The sequence below is a fragment of a genome, unplaced genomic scaffold (assembly GCF_019419815.1).
Source record: "Pyrus x bretschneideri cultivar Hongxiangsu unplaced genomic scaffold, Pyrus_bretschneideri_v1 Contig11, whole genome shotgun sequence".
Classification (NCBI taxonomy): Eukaryota; Viridiplantae; Streptophyta; class Magnoliopsida; order Rosales; family Rosaceae; genus Pyrus; species Pyrus x bretschneideri.
This window is the reverse complement of record NW_025999402.1, coordinates 6396686-6409286: the sequence shown is the minus strand read 5'-3', so window position 1 is coordinate 6409286 and position 12601 is coordinate 6396686. Positions and strand designations below refer to the sequence as shown.

Here is a 12601-nt window from a genome sequence, read left to right as displayed (position 1 = left end):
TCAACAACTTTTCGATGTTGTGAATGTCAAGTTATCAACTTACAGAAACGGTGTGCTCTTAAGCCACTCTAGCTACAAAACCCAAAAAAGATACAATTGTGTGTAAATTAAGTCCCGCGACAATGCTATGTTTCACTTTGTTGTATGAATTTCCTGCAAAGATTTAATAGTTTGTAAAGACTAATCAAATCTCTATATGTTAGATGAAATTATTAATTTTTCGGGCCATTAAATTATACTTACGATAAAAATAAAATTGGAGTAAATTTGGGATTAAGAACATTTATTTTTATTTTTATTTATTATTAAGGAGGCTCGTTTAGCTCGCGTCTACCCCGCTCGGTCTCGCCTCCTGACACCTAAACCCTCCTTGAACCCGCCGCAGTCCACACTCCTTCCCAATTCGATTTCCCTGCACTGACTGAGTTTTTCAGCAGAGAAAATGAGTTCAGTCGCTGCCAGATTCGTCAAGTTTTTGAGGGTCTCCGTTCCTTCCTCGCCTACATCCTCACTTGGTTCTCTCTCTCTCTCTCTCTCTCCCAAAATATTATTATTTTGTTGCTCATTACTGATTTCTTATTTGGTATTTGCTTAAAGTTTTTATTTTTGTTAATGGGTTGGGTTCAAACCCCTTCTAAATGGAAGATAATTTTCCCCAATGCAAGTTTCTGCAAAATTTGATGATCTTGTTGGTTCATTTGCTGTATTGTTTTCTATCTTATGTTTCCAGAGATGGGTTTAGTCCAGAAAAGCATTTTCAATAACATGTTGCATAAAATTCGGCATGATTACATGTTTTTCGAAGAACAATTTTCTCGAATAGTGAAGAATGACTGTTTTAGGTGGATTAATTGGTGTTTATGTTGGTTTTTGACCATTATTACAGCAGTGGGTGTGCAAAGAAGCTCAAAGTTGTGGTTCTCGAGCACCCCGTCTGATTCTGACATTGGCAACGATGACACAAAGAACAATGTGGCAGAAGATGATTTTGATGACTTTATTGGTGCGAAGAAAGATGTGAATTTGCAACCCCAAGGTGTTGATCCCAGGAGGGGATGGGGATTTCGTGGTGTGCACAAGGTATTTCATATGTCGTTTCAGTAGAAAACAAAAACGTAATTGTTACTCATGTGCATGTTAACGAGCTGTCGTTTGCATATAGATTTACTTAGAAGTTTACAAATTTGAGTGCATTATGTTATAACTTGTAAAAGATCTTTAACGTCTCACGGAAAAAAATTATATGTCATTGGGGATGCTAAGAAACAGAAACAGCATAAAGATTCAGATAGTAGTTTTGCTTTAGTTTTTATATGAGCAATCAAAAAGTTTAGGAATATGTTCTTCATATGTTTATGCTAGGCTCTGCTGAATTTATATAGGCAATTATCTGTGGAAAAGTTGGGCAAGCCCCTGTGCAAAAGATCTTGAGGAATGGTCGAACTGTAACCATCTTCACGGTTGGGACGGGAGGCATGTTCGACCAAAGGGTAATGGGAGCAAAGGACTTGCCAAGACCTGCTCAATGGCATCGAATTGCTGTGCATAATGATGCACTTGGGGCTTATGCGGTTAAACAATTGGTTAAGAAGTATGTGTCCATTTTTTAATATGAATGAATGTCCTTATATGTTGTGTCTCTAATGATTGGAGGTTTTCTGCAGTGCATCAATTTATGTCGAGGGTGACATTGAAACTAGAGTTTACAATGACAGCATCAATGGTGAAGTGAAACATATTCCAGAGATATGTATTCGTCACGATGGTATAAAAACCAACATTTTCTTTTCCATTTATTTTACTAAATGTTATTTTTTTAGTTCGGTTTTCTTTGCTCTGCAGTTCTTTTGGATTGAATTGCGTTTCATATGTATACTTTTGCTATGTATTCAAACATTTGTTGCGACGATAACTTGAAGGGATATAGTAATCTTAGATGGGATATTGTTGATGCCCGAAATTCATTGAGTTTAAGCTTTCATTAACAGATGAATAAACATGGCCATGAGGATTCATATTTTTTGGTCGTGTTCTGCATCAATAGAAAATGCTGATATGGCAAATAAGATCGTAAGGATCAACATCGATATTTAGGCTGATTCCATAGATAGTTGAAAGGTCTACCCCATCCCTCCAATCTTTCATAAACAAGTGTAGAAATCGAAAACATATTCATGTAGCCTGATATATAGGCTGATTCCGTAGATGCTATATTATTCATTTGTTCTCCTTCCATATTGGCAGTGTGAAATTTCTTAATAGTGTGATATACATCTTACAGGGAAGCTTCGTCTTATAAAGACCGGAGAAAGCATCAGCAGTATATCCTTGGATGATCTGCGTAAGTTCCTTTACTTATTTTAACGTCTAAACCGATGTCATGCCCAACTAGTAAACAGTAATGTACTCCTGTGCTATCCCGAGTTGAGACTCTGGTTGGATACTTAAATTACGTGTAATCATTGTTACTTATGTGCTTCCGCTGAAGTTTTTCAGACCAACCACCGTAGGTATTTGAGTTACACCATTCCATCTTTTGACATTGATTTTTGATCAACGTGCTCATCGATTACTTGCAGGAGAAGATTTGCTTTAGCTAACGGAAAAATTGATTGGCACACTAGGGAAAACTCCAACTTGGAAACGAAACCTAGCTCAAGCCACTTTTGTAGGAAACACATGTTATATTTGCGTGTCTAGTCTGGTTGTAACCCGGGAAAGAAAAATTGATGGGGTTTCGTTCTTCTGATGTGTTGATATATCACTCAGTTTATTAGTCTGCTCTTCATTGCTTTCTTACTCCAGTGAGTGAAGCCATTTATCCTTTCCTCTCGTTCGCAGAACGGAGCGTTCTTAACGATTGAGATCTTGTAAAGACTTTTAATGTTCTTAAATCCCATTAATGAAGTTATGTATTGTTCCTTGAACTATTTTAGGGCCTGGTTCGAAATGCTTCTCTAGAAAGCACTTCTACATAAAAGCGCCTATTAGAAGCACAACTGTGTTCTTAATAAAAAAGCACTTCTACTCAGTTTTTCCTGTTATGTGCTTCTTGAGCATGTGTTTCTTTCAGAACGCACTTCAAGGGTTCTTTGCAACTCAAAAAGACTTTTTAACTTTGTCAGCTAAATATTGTGAGAAGTATTTTTGATGAAATGGACATGCTTGTTATTTAAAAGCACTTTTAAACAGGCCTACCGTCTAACTATATGGATTCAAAAAATGAAAACAAAAAAACCATTTGTTTCCATATACTTTGCCTATCCTTGTTCTCGTCATAACCTAGTTATACACACCTTTAAATTATATGTTTTATACAAGTGAACCTGAAAGAATTAAACTCAAAATTTCAAGTTTAAAGATTAGAAATTTAATTAACAAAAGTTGTTTGTGGATGGTTTATCGGGTCCATGTATAAACCACTTATTCTTTCAAAAAACGAGTTATTATTAGTTTGATTCCTTACAATATAAGATACAATTTTCAGTAGATTTTACACATGTCAACAATCTAGTATTTACACATGATTGCACTACTTTTCTTCTTTTGCACATAATTTGTTTATCTATATTGATTTTAATTTTAATTTATTTATTTAACTCAAAAATATGAGTACTAAGGAGTCGTGGCCTAATGTTTTAAATTTACAGTTCTTAAATTGTACAATTGGAACTTTGTCCTTTTGCTTGATCCCAAAGTGTATGTTGCTTTATGGAGGCCACTTTAGGAAATGGGTGACCCACTGCCCATCAAAGGAAAAAAAAAAAAAGAAGAGGAAAATTAATAAAAAAAGATTGAAAACTTTGAGTTTTAACGACAAAATAAAGGGTAAAGTGAATAGTATCAGATTTGATTTTTTAGTGTAAAAATATGATTTTTTGTTAAAGTGAACAGTACCGCGGATTTTTTCGTTAAAACTCCCAAAAATAAAAGGAGAAATGCTGAGGATACTCTCTTAAGTGTATTTTTAGACTCTCTGTCACTTCACTATCTTAACACAATAATTTATAATGTTAGTATGAAAATTATGCTAAAAATATAAGATGATAGAGAGTTTCACATTTGAGAAAGTTTCATTAGCACTTCTCAAAAAAGAAACCAAAACGTGTTTTTGATTGATTGGTGATTTTCCAATGTGTTTGTAAGTTTGTCTTTTGCTTGATCCCAAAGTGTATGTTGCTTTTTGGAGGCCACTTTAGGAAATGGGTGCCCCACTACCCCTTAAAAGGAAAAAGAAGAGAAATTGTAAGATCATCTCCAACCGAGGGCTGGGTAGAGGGCCAAAATTTTAGGAAATGGGTGCCTCAGTGCCCCTCAAAAGGAATAAGAAGAGAAATTGTAAGGTCATCTCCAACTGAGGGCTGGCCAGAGGGCTTGTTTTAGCCATCTAGCCCTCCAGGATATTAATATTTTAATGAATAGTATAGGGCCATATTTGCCTCCGCCTCCAATCGATGCCAAAGGGCCAGAGAGCTCGTTTTAGCCATGTCACAAAAAACCGTCTCCAACCAAGGGCCATAGGGCAAAACATAATTTATTATTTAAATTTAAAAATTACAACAACTTAAATTTAAAAACTACAACTTATATTTAAAAACTACAACTAAAATTAAAAACGACAAATTAAATTTAAAAACTACAAATTAAATTCGAAAACAACATTAATTTAAATTTAAAAACTACAACAACTTAAATTTAATATCCATAATCAACATCATCTCCATCATCCGCCAGCGTAGAAGTATAGTCAGAGGTAAACAATTGTTGTTGGCTCATAATTTCTTTTTTTTTTTCCCTATCAAAATAGACTTTGCTCATTGAAGTGTAATTCAAAGTATTCCTTTCCATATTCTTACTATCCATCTCTTCTTGTATTGTATTTGTTTAGCCCGTTCTTCATGCCTACACTTCATTTCTTCCGCCTCAAGGGCATTTTGCTCCGCCAATAATTGCAATGAGGCCACCACTTCATGTTGAGCGGCGTAATCATCATTTGTCTTGCTCTTTTCCTTCAACCTTCGCACCTTGTTTCGTTCCATAGTCCTAGGTATGGAACCTTCACCCAAAGACGGATTTTCTACCCTTGTTTGTTGAATGGTTGGAGATCCATCTTCATCCATATCTGCAGTTGAGGATGCAGTTCCGAACACCGGCGTAGAAGCTCTCTGTGGTGGATCTTCAAATAACACCCACCCTTTACAAATTTCCCAACAACTGTGAAACTAAAAGGGTTTCGAGCTACTGTTCATATACAATTCCTCCGCTTGGCGTACCTAGAAAAACATTAAAGGAAATTAATTTATGAAATTAAATGTAATATAATTAAATATTTTAAATAAATTGTGAAAACACTTACTTCGTCGTAATAATTAGCGCCCCTTTCATGCCTACTTGCAGCTGCTAACAATGCTTGATGCCATTTGTTCAAACTTAATTGAAGATGTTTCTTCCATCTTGAAGAACAACTCTCGTGGTTTCGAATATTCACTAGAGTGGTAGCTTCATAGAACTCTAAGTATTTTTTGGACACACGAGTCCAAACACCGTCATTTGTTTGACAATTCTCCCTAAAAAAACAAAAAAACAAAAAAAAAAAAAAAAAACTAGCCATTGGATTCAAAATTCTTTTTAAGAATTCTTGTCGGTTATAACCGACAGGATTAATCAGTTTTTTGGCCAACCCTCCAGCCTTTTCAGATTATGTGGGGCCCTCTCAGATTCCACAAGCCCTTTGGCCTAACCCTCGGTTGGAGACGGTTTTCGGGCTATTTTTGACACTCTGGCCCTCTGGACTCTTCGGTTAGAGATGGCCTAAAGGACTTTCTTAAGTGATTCTCAACTCTCTGCCACTTTACTATATTGGCATAATAATTTATAATGTTAGCATAAAAATTGTGCTACAAATATAAGGTGACAAATAGTTTCATATTTGAGAAAGTCTTATTAGCATTTCTCGAAAAAAAAAAAACCAAAAAACTTCCTTGGAAATTGGAAAGTAGGACTAGGACTGGTGTGACTTTGATTGATTGGTGATTTGCCAAAGTGTTTGTAACACGAGATGATACATCACGTGTCATTATACAAGTGGAGAGACACTTGAAAATAAAACTTCCTTCCAATTATATAATGGCATGTGGTGTACAACCAGTGTATCAGGCAACTGCAAAATTTCTCTAATGCTAAAGAGATTATTAATTCAAACAATAATTTGTAAACTATATGATCTGGTTGATGATTAGGTTATTAATCAACACATACTTATTTTTTATTGGTGAAAAAATCATATATTCTGCAAATTATATATAATAAAACTTAGTTGAGTTTTAGCACTGTTCAACAATAGTAAAAGGGCGGAAATGCCCCTGATTTTTTCGGTCCATTACCATTTTGCTGCCTGCTTCACACAATAAAATACATGTATTGCCCATGATTGCCACATGTTCATCATCCTTTGTCCTCCCAAATTGCGTGTCTATGATCGTCGAATTGTGGTACAAAGAAAGATAAAATAATTAATTAAAAAATTGACAAAAAATTATTTAAAAAATATGACTTAAATCAGACCACATGGTTTGTGGCGCACAACACAATAAAAAATTATAAAAACATTGAATGCGTGGACAAAATAATTATTAAAAATTGTGAGAAACCCACCTGTCCCCATTGCTTTGCCTTTTGATTATTTTATTTTTTGATTTTGCTCGGCTTTTTTCTTTCATGCCGAGTCACCTGCAATAGGTGGCACGGAACACAATAAAATATTATAAAAACATTTGAATGCAGAGTGTAGGCACAAAGAAAGATAAAATAATAATAAAAAAACTGACAACAAATATTTTAAAAAATGAGTTAATCCAGGTTTGTGGCACATAACACAATAAAAAATTATAAAAAATTTTGACTGTATGGAAACCAAATATTAAAAATTGTGAGAAGCCCCGATGTCTTCCACCTTGCCTTTCGTTATTTTATTTTTTGGTTTTGCTCTGCTTTTTGTCTTCCACGTGTTGATCATCGGGGGATTTTCTGCTAAGAGGGCTTCTCTCTTTATCTTTCATTTTTATCTCTTTCTTTCCTTAATTTTTCCTTTGCTTTTTATGCTTCTTTCTTTCGCGTTTTAGCAAACGGTGCTTCGTCTTTTTTTCGTTTTTCCCAAGTGTTATGCTGTCATTTTCATGCTGGTTCTACTTCAGGTATGTTGTTCTTCTTTTCTTTTTCTTTTTTCTTCCACTTACTTTTGCTTATTTTCTGTTCTTGGGTAAATTTGGTGTTTAATTTAGAGCACAGAAAATAGGAAATAATTATTAAAAAATTCTGTTTTTGGATGAATTTGATGTTTAAATTATAGTAGAGAAAATAGGAAATAATAAATAAAGAACGAAAGAGAAATTAAAAAATTTATGCTTTGTTTGACTAGGGTAAATGAAAAATATAACTCCAACTCCTATCGATAAATTACAGCCGTATATAAAGCTCACGAAGTTAAGAGTCTGAATTTGCAGGATATGAAAACCATCGATTCCCAGAGCTGCTCAAACATAAGCAAAGCAGGTGATTTATAATAAGTGCCTTTTTCTTTGTTCTTTATTGTGCTACTGAACTGAATTTTAGTATATGTATAATTTATCATTGTACATTTTTTTAAATTTTTCTGTGATAACAAACAATAAAATTTTTATACCTTCTTAACTTTTTAAACCCATGTTTATCTGATGGGAAGACAAAAAAATATTTAAAAAATGTGATTAAAACCGGGCCACATGATTTGTGGCATAACAAACAATAAAAATTGATACCAGCCCACGTGTCAGTCATCACCACAAGGTAGTATCTCTACTTTTGTTCTTCTTTCTTCCATATTCTTTTCAATTTTTCTTTGTTGTTTTTCTTTGCTTCTCCCGCTTTTGGCAGTTGTTTGCTTTCTTCGTTGTCTTTGTTTGCTTCTCCCGCTCTTGCCAGTCATTTTCTTTTGTTTTTGAATCGTTCTCAACACCTGAACCAAGTGATCAATCTTATAAACGAAAAAGAGAATCTGTGAGAATAGCGTTTTTCATTCCTGGCGAACAAGGGTTTGATATCTAATTTCATACTATTCTCAAATATTATGTTTATATTTTTACATCATGTTGTAAAAAATTTCCATGTGGTCACTTCAACTTTCTTAAAATTTACATATTAAACATTTTCAATACTATGAATTATAACTAGGAACCATATTTTCTTCTTTCTATGAAAAACTATATTAATGTTGCATAATCATTCAACTCAGTGAATCTGAAGAAATTTCAGAAGTTGATCCAAGAGAATGTGATGAGGTTCCGATCAAGTTATTAAAAAAAAAATCACCTCCTACTCAGGCAAAGCCACACATCAGCACTAGAAATAATGATTTGGTTAGTATGCTTTCAAGTTGTTTTATCTTTTCTTCCATTACCATTTAAATGTGATACTAAATCCTATCTAAATATGTTATGCCCTATTCCTCGTTGTTCAGGTTGCTTTATCAATGACAACAAGGGCTGAAGACACCTTTCACTACTCTGATCAAGAATGTTTACCGTGTTTTGTTTATCTATATTAAATCATGTTTAACACGTGTAAAAACCTGTACATATCTTTTTTTGCCCAAAACTCAACAATATTTTTTGCATCCCCATACAACAGCATCTCCTCATTTTTTGTATGCAAAAGCTGGAACATAGTATATTAGATGGGGTTATTAGAAGAAATTTAGTTATTATAATGTTTTTTGTATCTTTATACCAAGATTTCTATTTTTTGTAACTGAATGTAATCCTCCTGGTCCAGAAATACATAGAACTGCTACAATATAATGGATAACTATAATTTGTCATATTATCTAAATTTAACCATTTCCAGTTAACGCTTTTCCAAATTCATTGTTGTTATCCTTGTTCCTATTTTGTAACCGAATTTTTTTCATTTTTGACATCTTATCTTAACTTCAAACCCGCGGGTATTAAGCACTAGTATGATCTAAATATTAGTCTGCCTATCATCTTAACCCAAACGTCCTTCAAACGTATTGACAAAACGATAGTCCACATTAAATTAATTTAAATCGTAGAAAGATGGATTCGAATTTGAACGAAAGATGGAGTGCGGCCTGTAGAGCACATATAACGCACAGTCGGGCAAGGGATCTCTCTCTCTAAAGATATCTAGAGAGAGATGTGAAAGTACTCTCACAAATGGGACGAGAATGTGAATTCAGACTCGAAATCTATTTTAAAATGGGGACGTTTTAGTTGATCTTTGAAGATCGATTAACCTAATTGATCTTAACCTTTGCTTTCTCTCTTGTTTCCTTTCCAAATTAGTTGCCACTTGCTATTTCCTCTGGTTTATAAATTTTAAAGAATGGGAAAGCAGGGGCATGGTGGAGGAAAATTCTAGATCCAATATCATATATGACAAACCAATGGTTGAAATCAGCTAATTAGCTTCACCCTTCATGGGTGCCAAGCCTTATAAAGTATCAATGCTTTTGGTAATTAGGATTTGATTATTCAAACCCATTTCTTAATCTCTTCATCAAATTCCTAATACACTGACAGCTGTTGGCACACCACCTTAACCATTATTCAGTTTCAATGAGGACGTTACTTTCACACCCATATAATTGATGATACAATGTATTTTTTATTTTTGGCAAAGTGACGTTTAACTAGAATTTAAGGAAAGGAAGCCAATGGCACTACCTATGTGGTATTGCTCGTGACTTTTAATTGGGAGGTTTCGGTTTTAGTTTGATTGCCATAAATGGCGTGTTCAATACCTAATAATGATTGACCTGTTGTGTTGTTTAGCATTAGGCAATTCTTCACACTACTAATATCGTTGTTTACAAAAAGAAAGGAAAAAGGAAGTCGAATTAGGAATTTAGGATACAAAGAAACAGAAAAAATGACTTTTGCCAACTAGCGTAACTCACATATGCCGAGATTCTACTAGTGCTAATCACATAAATAGGTGCGGATATTTTAAGATCCCATATTGATAAACTAATTATAGAAGCGCCAAGTCCAGTGAACTCTCTACCATTTCACAGTTTAAGGTTAATTTCCGTGCCAACATTATAAATATTGTGTCAAAAGTACGAGATAACAGAGAGTTTACAGAGAGTCCTACTTTTGAGAGAGTACCTTGGAATTTCTCAAATAATTGGTCCCTGTGATGCTAAACCCTATAAATAGACATTCAGTTCTCAGCATTTCTTGCATCCTCTCACTTCTACAATGGCTTTGAAATCTTTTGTGTTCATGGTCGTGAGCCTCGTGATCACCATCAAAACATTCCATGTTTCAACTCTTGGTGCTTGCCCTAAATGTGGCAACATGGAAGTTCCATACCCTTTTAGCACAGACGACACGTGCGGGGACTCAAGGTATAAACTCTACTGCAACAACAATGGAGTTCTTGAGTTCCAGTCAGCTGAAGGCTTCAGCTACAAGGTCCTAAGCATTGACCTAGCTGCTCAGAAGCTCATCATAAAACCACCTGATCTCGTACAGGATGACGACATGTGTCGCACTACTGATTTCTCTTCAGAAGGTCTGAGACTTGACGAAAACTTGCCCTTCAACGTGTCTACCCGGAACACCGTCATACTGCTCAACTGCTCGGACAATCTTCTCCGATCGCCTCTCAACTGTTCCTCAAACAGTCTCTGTAGGGTTTTTGAGGGTAAAATGTTGGAGGGGAGGAATAATGCATGCAAAAGCAGGCTGTGCTGCCATTACTTGAAAGACTCGCACATGACGTCGTACATGATTAGGGTTAGGGTTGGAGGGTGCACTGCTTATACTTCTGTGGTCGATATTCAACCCCAAGATCCTGCTGATAAATGGAACTATGGCATTGAGCTGCAGTGGATGCCTCCTAACTGAGTCCATCGTGATGTTCTAATTTACTCCCAAATGATGTTGTTTTCTAGAAAGACGTTTCTCTTGTTCGTAGTTGCTTTCATGCAAGGTTTCATGTTTAAATTTGTCATGTGTTGCTTTGGTAAGGGAAATGTAAGAGTAGTGGCGAAGCCAAGAACTATCGAGGGGAGAGGCGAACTTAAGAGTGTAAGGTTCAAAAAAATGGCAACAATCAAATCCTTTTATATAGTATCTTTCATAATTTATCAATACAAACAAATTACAATTGTTGCCAGCGAGGTTTCATATCATAAAAACGTCGCATAATATGCTCATTATCAATAAAAAATAAATACATCTTTCTCTATGTAAACTCAGTGACCTCATTCTGTTAGGAACTACCCGGTATACTTGAAGAAAGAATATCAGGAATATTCAAAGTAGGACTACTCGGAATATTTGAAAGAGGATTAGCCGACATATTTGAAGGAGGACTAGCTGGAATATTCTAAGGAGAACTGGCTGGAATATTTGAAGAATGATTTAAGCACTATTTCATAGTGCCGTTTCATTATGTCACTGTATAATAAGAAAAAAAGAGTCGTAGACTCTTAACCCTAGAGTAAAATATAGTATATGACTACTAACTAATTAAGCCAAAGCAGCCTGCTCCACGATCGGCATCGATCAGAATTCATCATCGTGCACCTCCATCCCCAGCAAATACCAGAGATCCAGCCAACCGATGTCCCATAAGTGGTGGAAAAGAGAGCTCCAACCTGCCTCCATCAAGCACCAAATAGATCTAAGCCATATATTGTGGTTAGAGCAACATTTTAAAGGAAACCAAAGGAAGGAGATCCCACCAGTAACGATGCCAATAAAGGCATGCACATGGAAGGTGGTGGTGTTTCCACCGAAGCCGGAGCTGTACGCACCTTCCGAGAGGTTGTGACAAGTCGCGTGAGGAAAAATGGTCTGCAAAGCCCAAATTGAGTGAGATAGAGGAAGGACAAAGCAAGGTTTGATGGATAGGATGGTGAAGGAAGAGAAATAAGGATGTGAAGGGGAAACTGAGATTGGAAGAAGAGGGGATTAGAGCTAGGAGTGCAGGTAGATTGGGCCGAAACAACGGGGACAACGCAGGCCAACGATCATGCAGAAAATAAAAGAAGAAAAAGAGAAACAGGAGACAGCCACCGACCCTGGACACAGCCAGGGCCGGCGACGGAAGAGGGAGAAAGCAGTTGAAAACAAGCTCTCACAAGGGGAGAAGGAACTCTCCGTCAGAACGGAGTTTTGTACGTTAAAACATCTTAAAAACATCCTGAAAGTATTTTAAGAAGCTTATGGTGTGGAGAAAATTCTACAAAAATTGGATTTAAATTTTTTGTTTTTAGCATTTCGCAATAACATTGTAAAGGAGCTTAATGTGTAGAGTTTTTGCAAGACCTTTAGCTTGCACAGTAAGGAAGTTGTTACAAGCCATTTCGAAGCAGGGTTACCATTTATCGAGTCCAATAAGTGTTTTTAATCTAAATTTTAAGTCCCAAAAAAAAATCGATAACAAAAATTCAAGTGAGTCCCTAAACAGAGTTTCGTCAATTTTAACATCGCAACAATGTCCAGTACGAATAAGGTGGTGCTTATAAATCTTACTCTTGTATTTCAAAACACCAATTAAACGAGAGGGATTTAAATGGACCGGGACACTA

General features: G+C 35.6%; 2 protein-coding genes and 1 long non-coding RNA gene across 4 annotated transcripts; all 3 read left to right on the top strand.

Annotated features, from left to right (window-relative positions):
• Positions 1-66: 66 nt before the first annotated feature.
• LOC103930585 (single-stranded DNA-binding protein, mitochondrial) lies at positions 67-2927 on the top strand. 2 transcript variants are annotated; one of them, XM_009339939.3, is made up of 6 exons: positions 67-515; positions 890-1080; positions 1383-1591; positions 1665-1765; positions 2282-2341; positions 2580-2927. In XM_009339939.3, exons 1-6 carry the CDS (start codon positions 443-445, stop codon positions 2594-2596), a joined length of 651 nt encoding a protein of 216 aa, XP_009338214.2. In that variant the 5' UTR covers positions 67-442; the 3' UTR covers positions 2597-2927. The 2 variants fall into 2 exon arrangements, with proteins under 2 accessions (XP_009338214.2, XP_009338213.2); XM_009339938.3 differs by having other exon boundaries at positions 887-1080.
• A 5196-nt stretch (positions 2928-8123) lies between these two features.
• LOC125471934 lies at positions 8124-8744 on the top strand. Its single transcript, XR_007254012.1, has 2 exons — positions 8124-8393; positions 8495-8744. It is a non-coding gene; the product is annotated as an uncharacterized LOC125471934 (long non-coding RNA).
• A 1545-nt stretch (positions 8745-10289) lies between these two features.
• LOC103930620 (wall-associated receptor kinase-like 20) lies at positions 10290-11107 on the top strand. Its single transcript, XM_009339979.2, has one exon. It carries the CDS (start codon positions 10359-10361, stop codon positions 10908-10910), a length of 552 nt encoding a protein of 183 aa, XP_009338254.2. The 5' UTR covers positions 10290-10358; the 3' UTR covers positions 10911-11107.
• The last annotated feature ends 1494 nt before the right edge of the window (positions 11108-12601 follow it).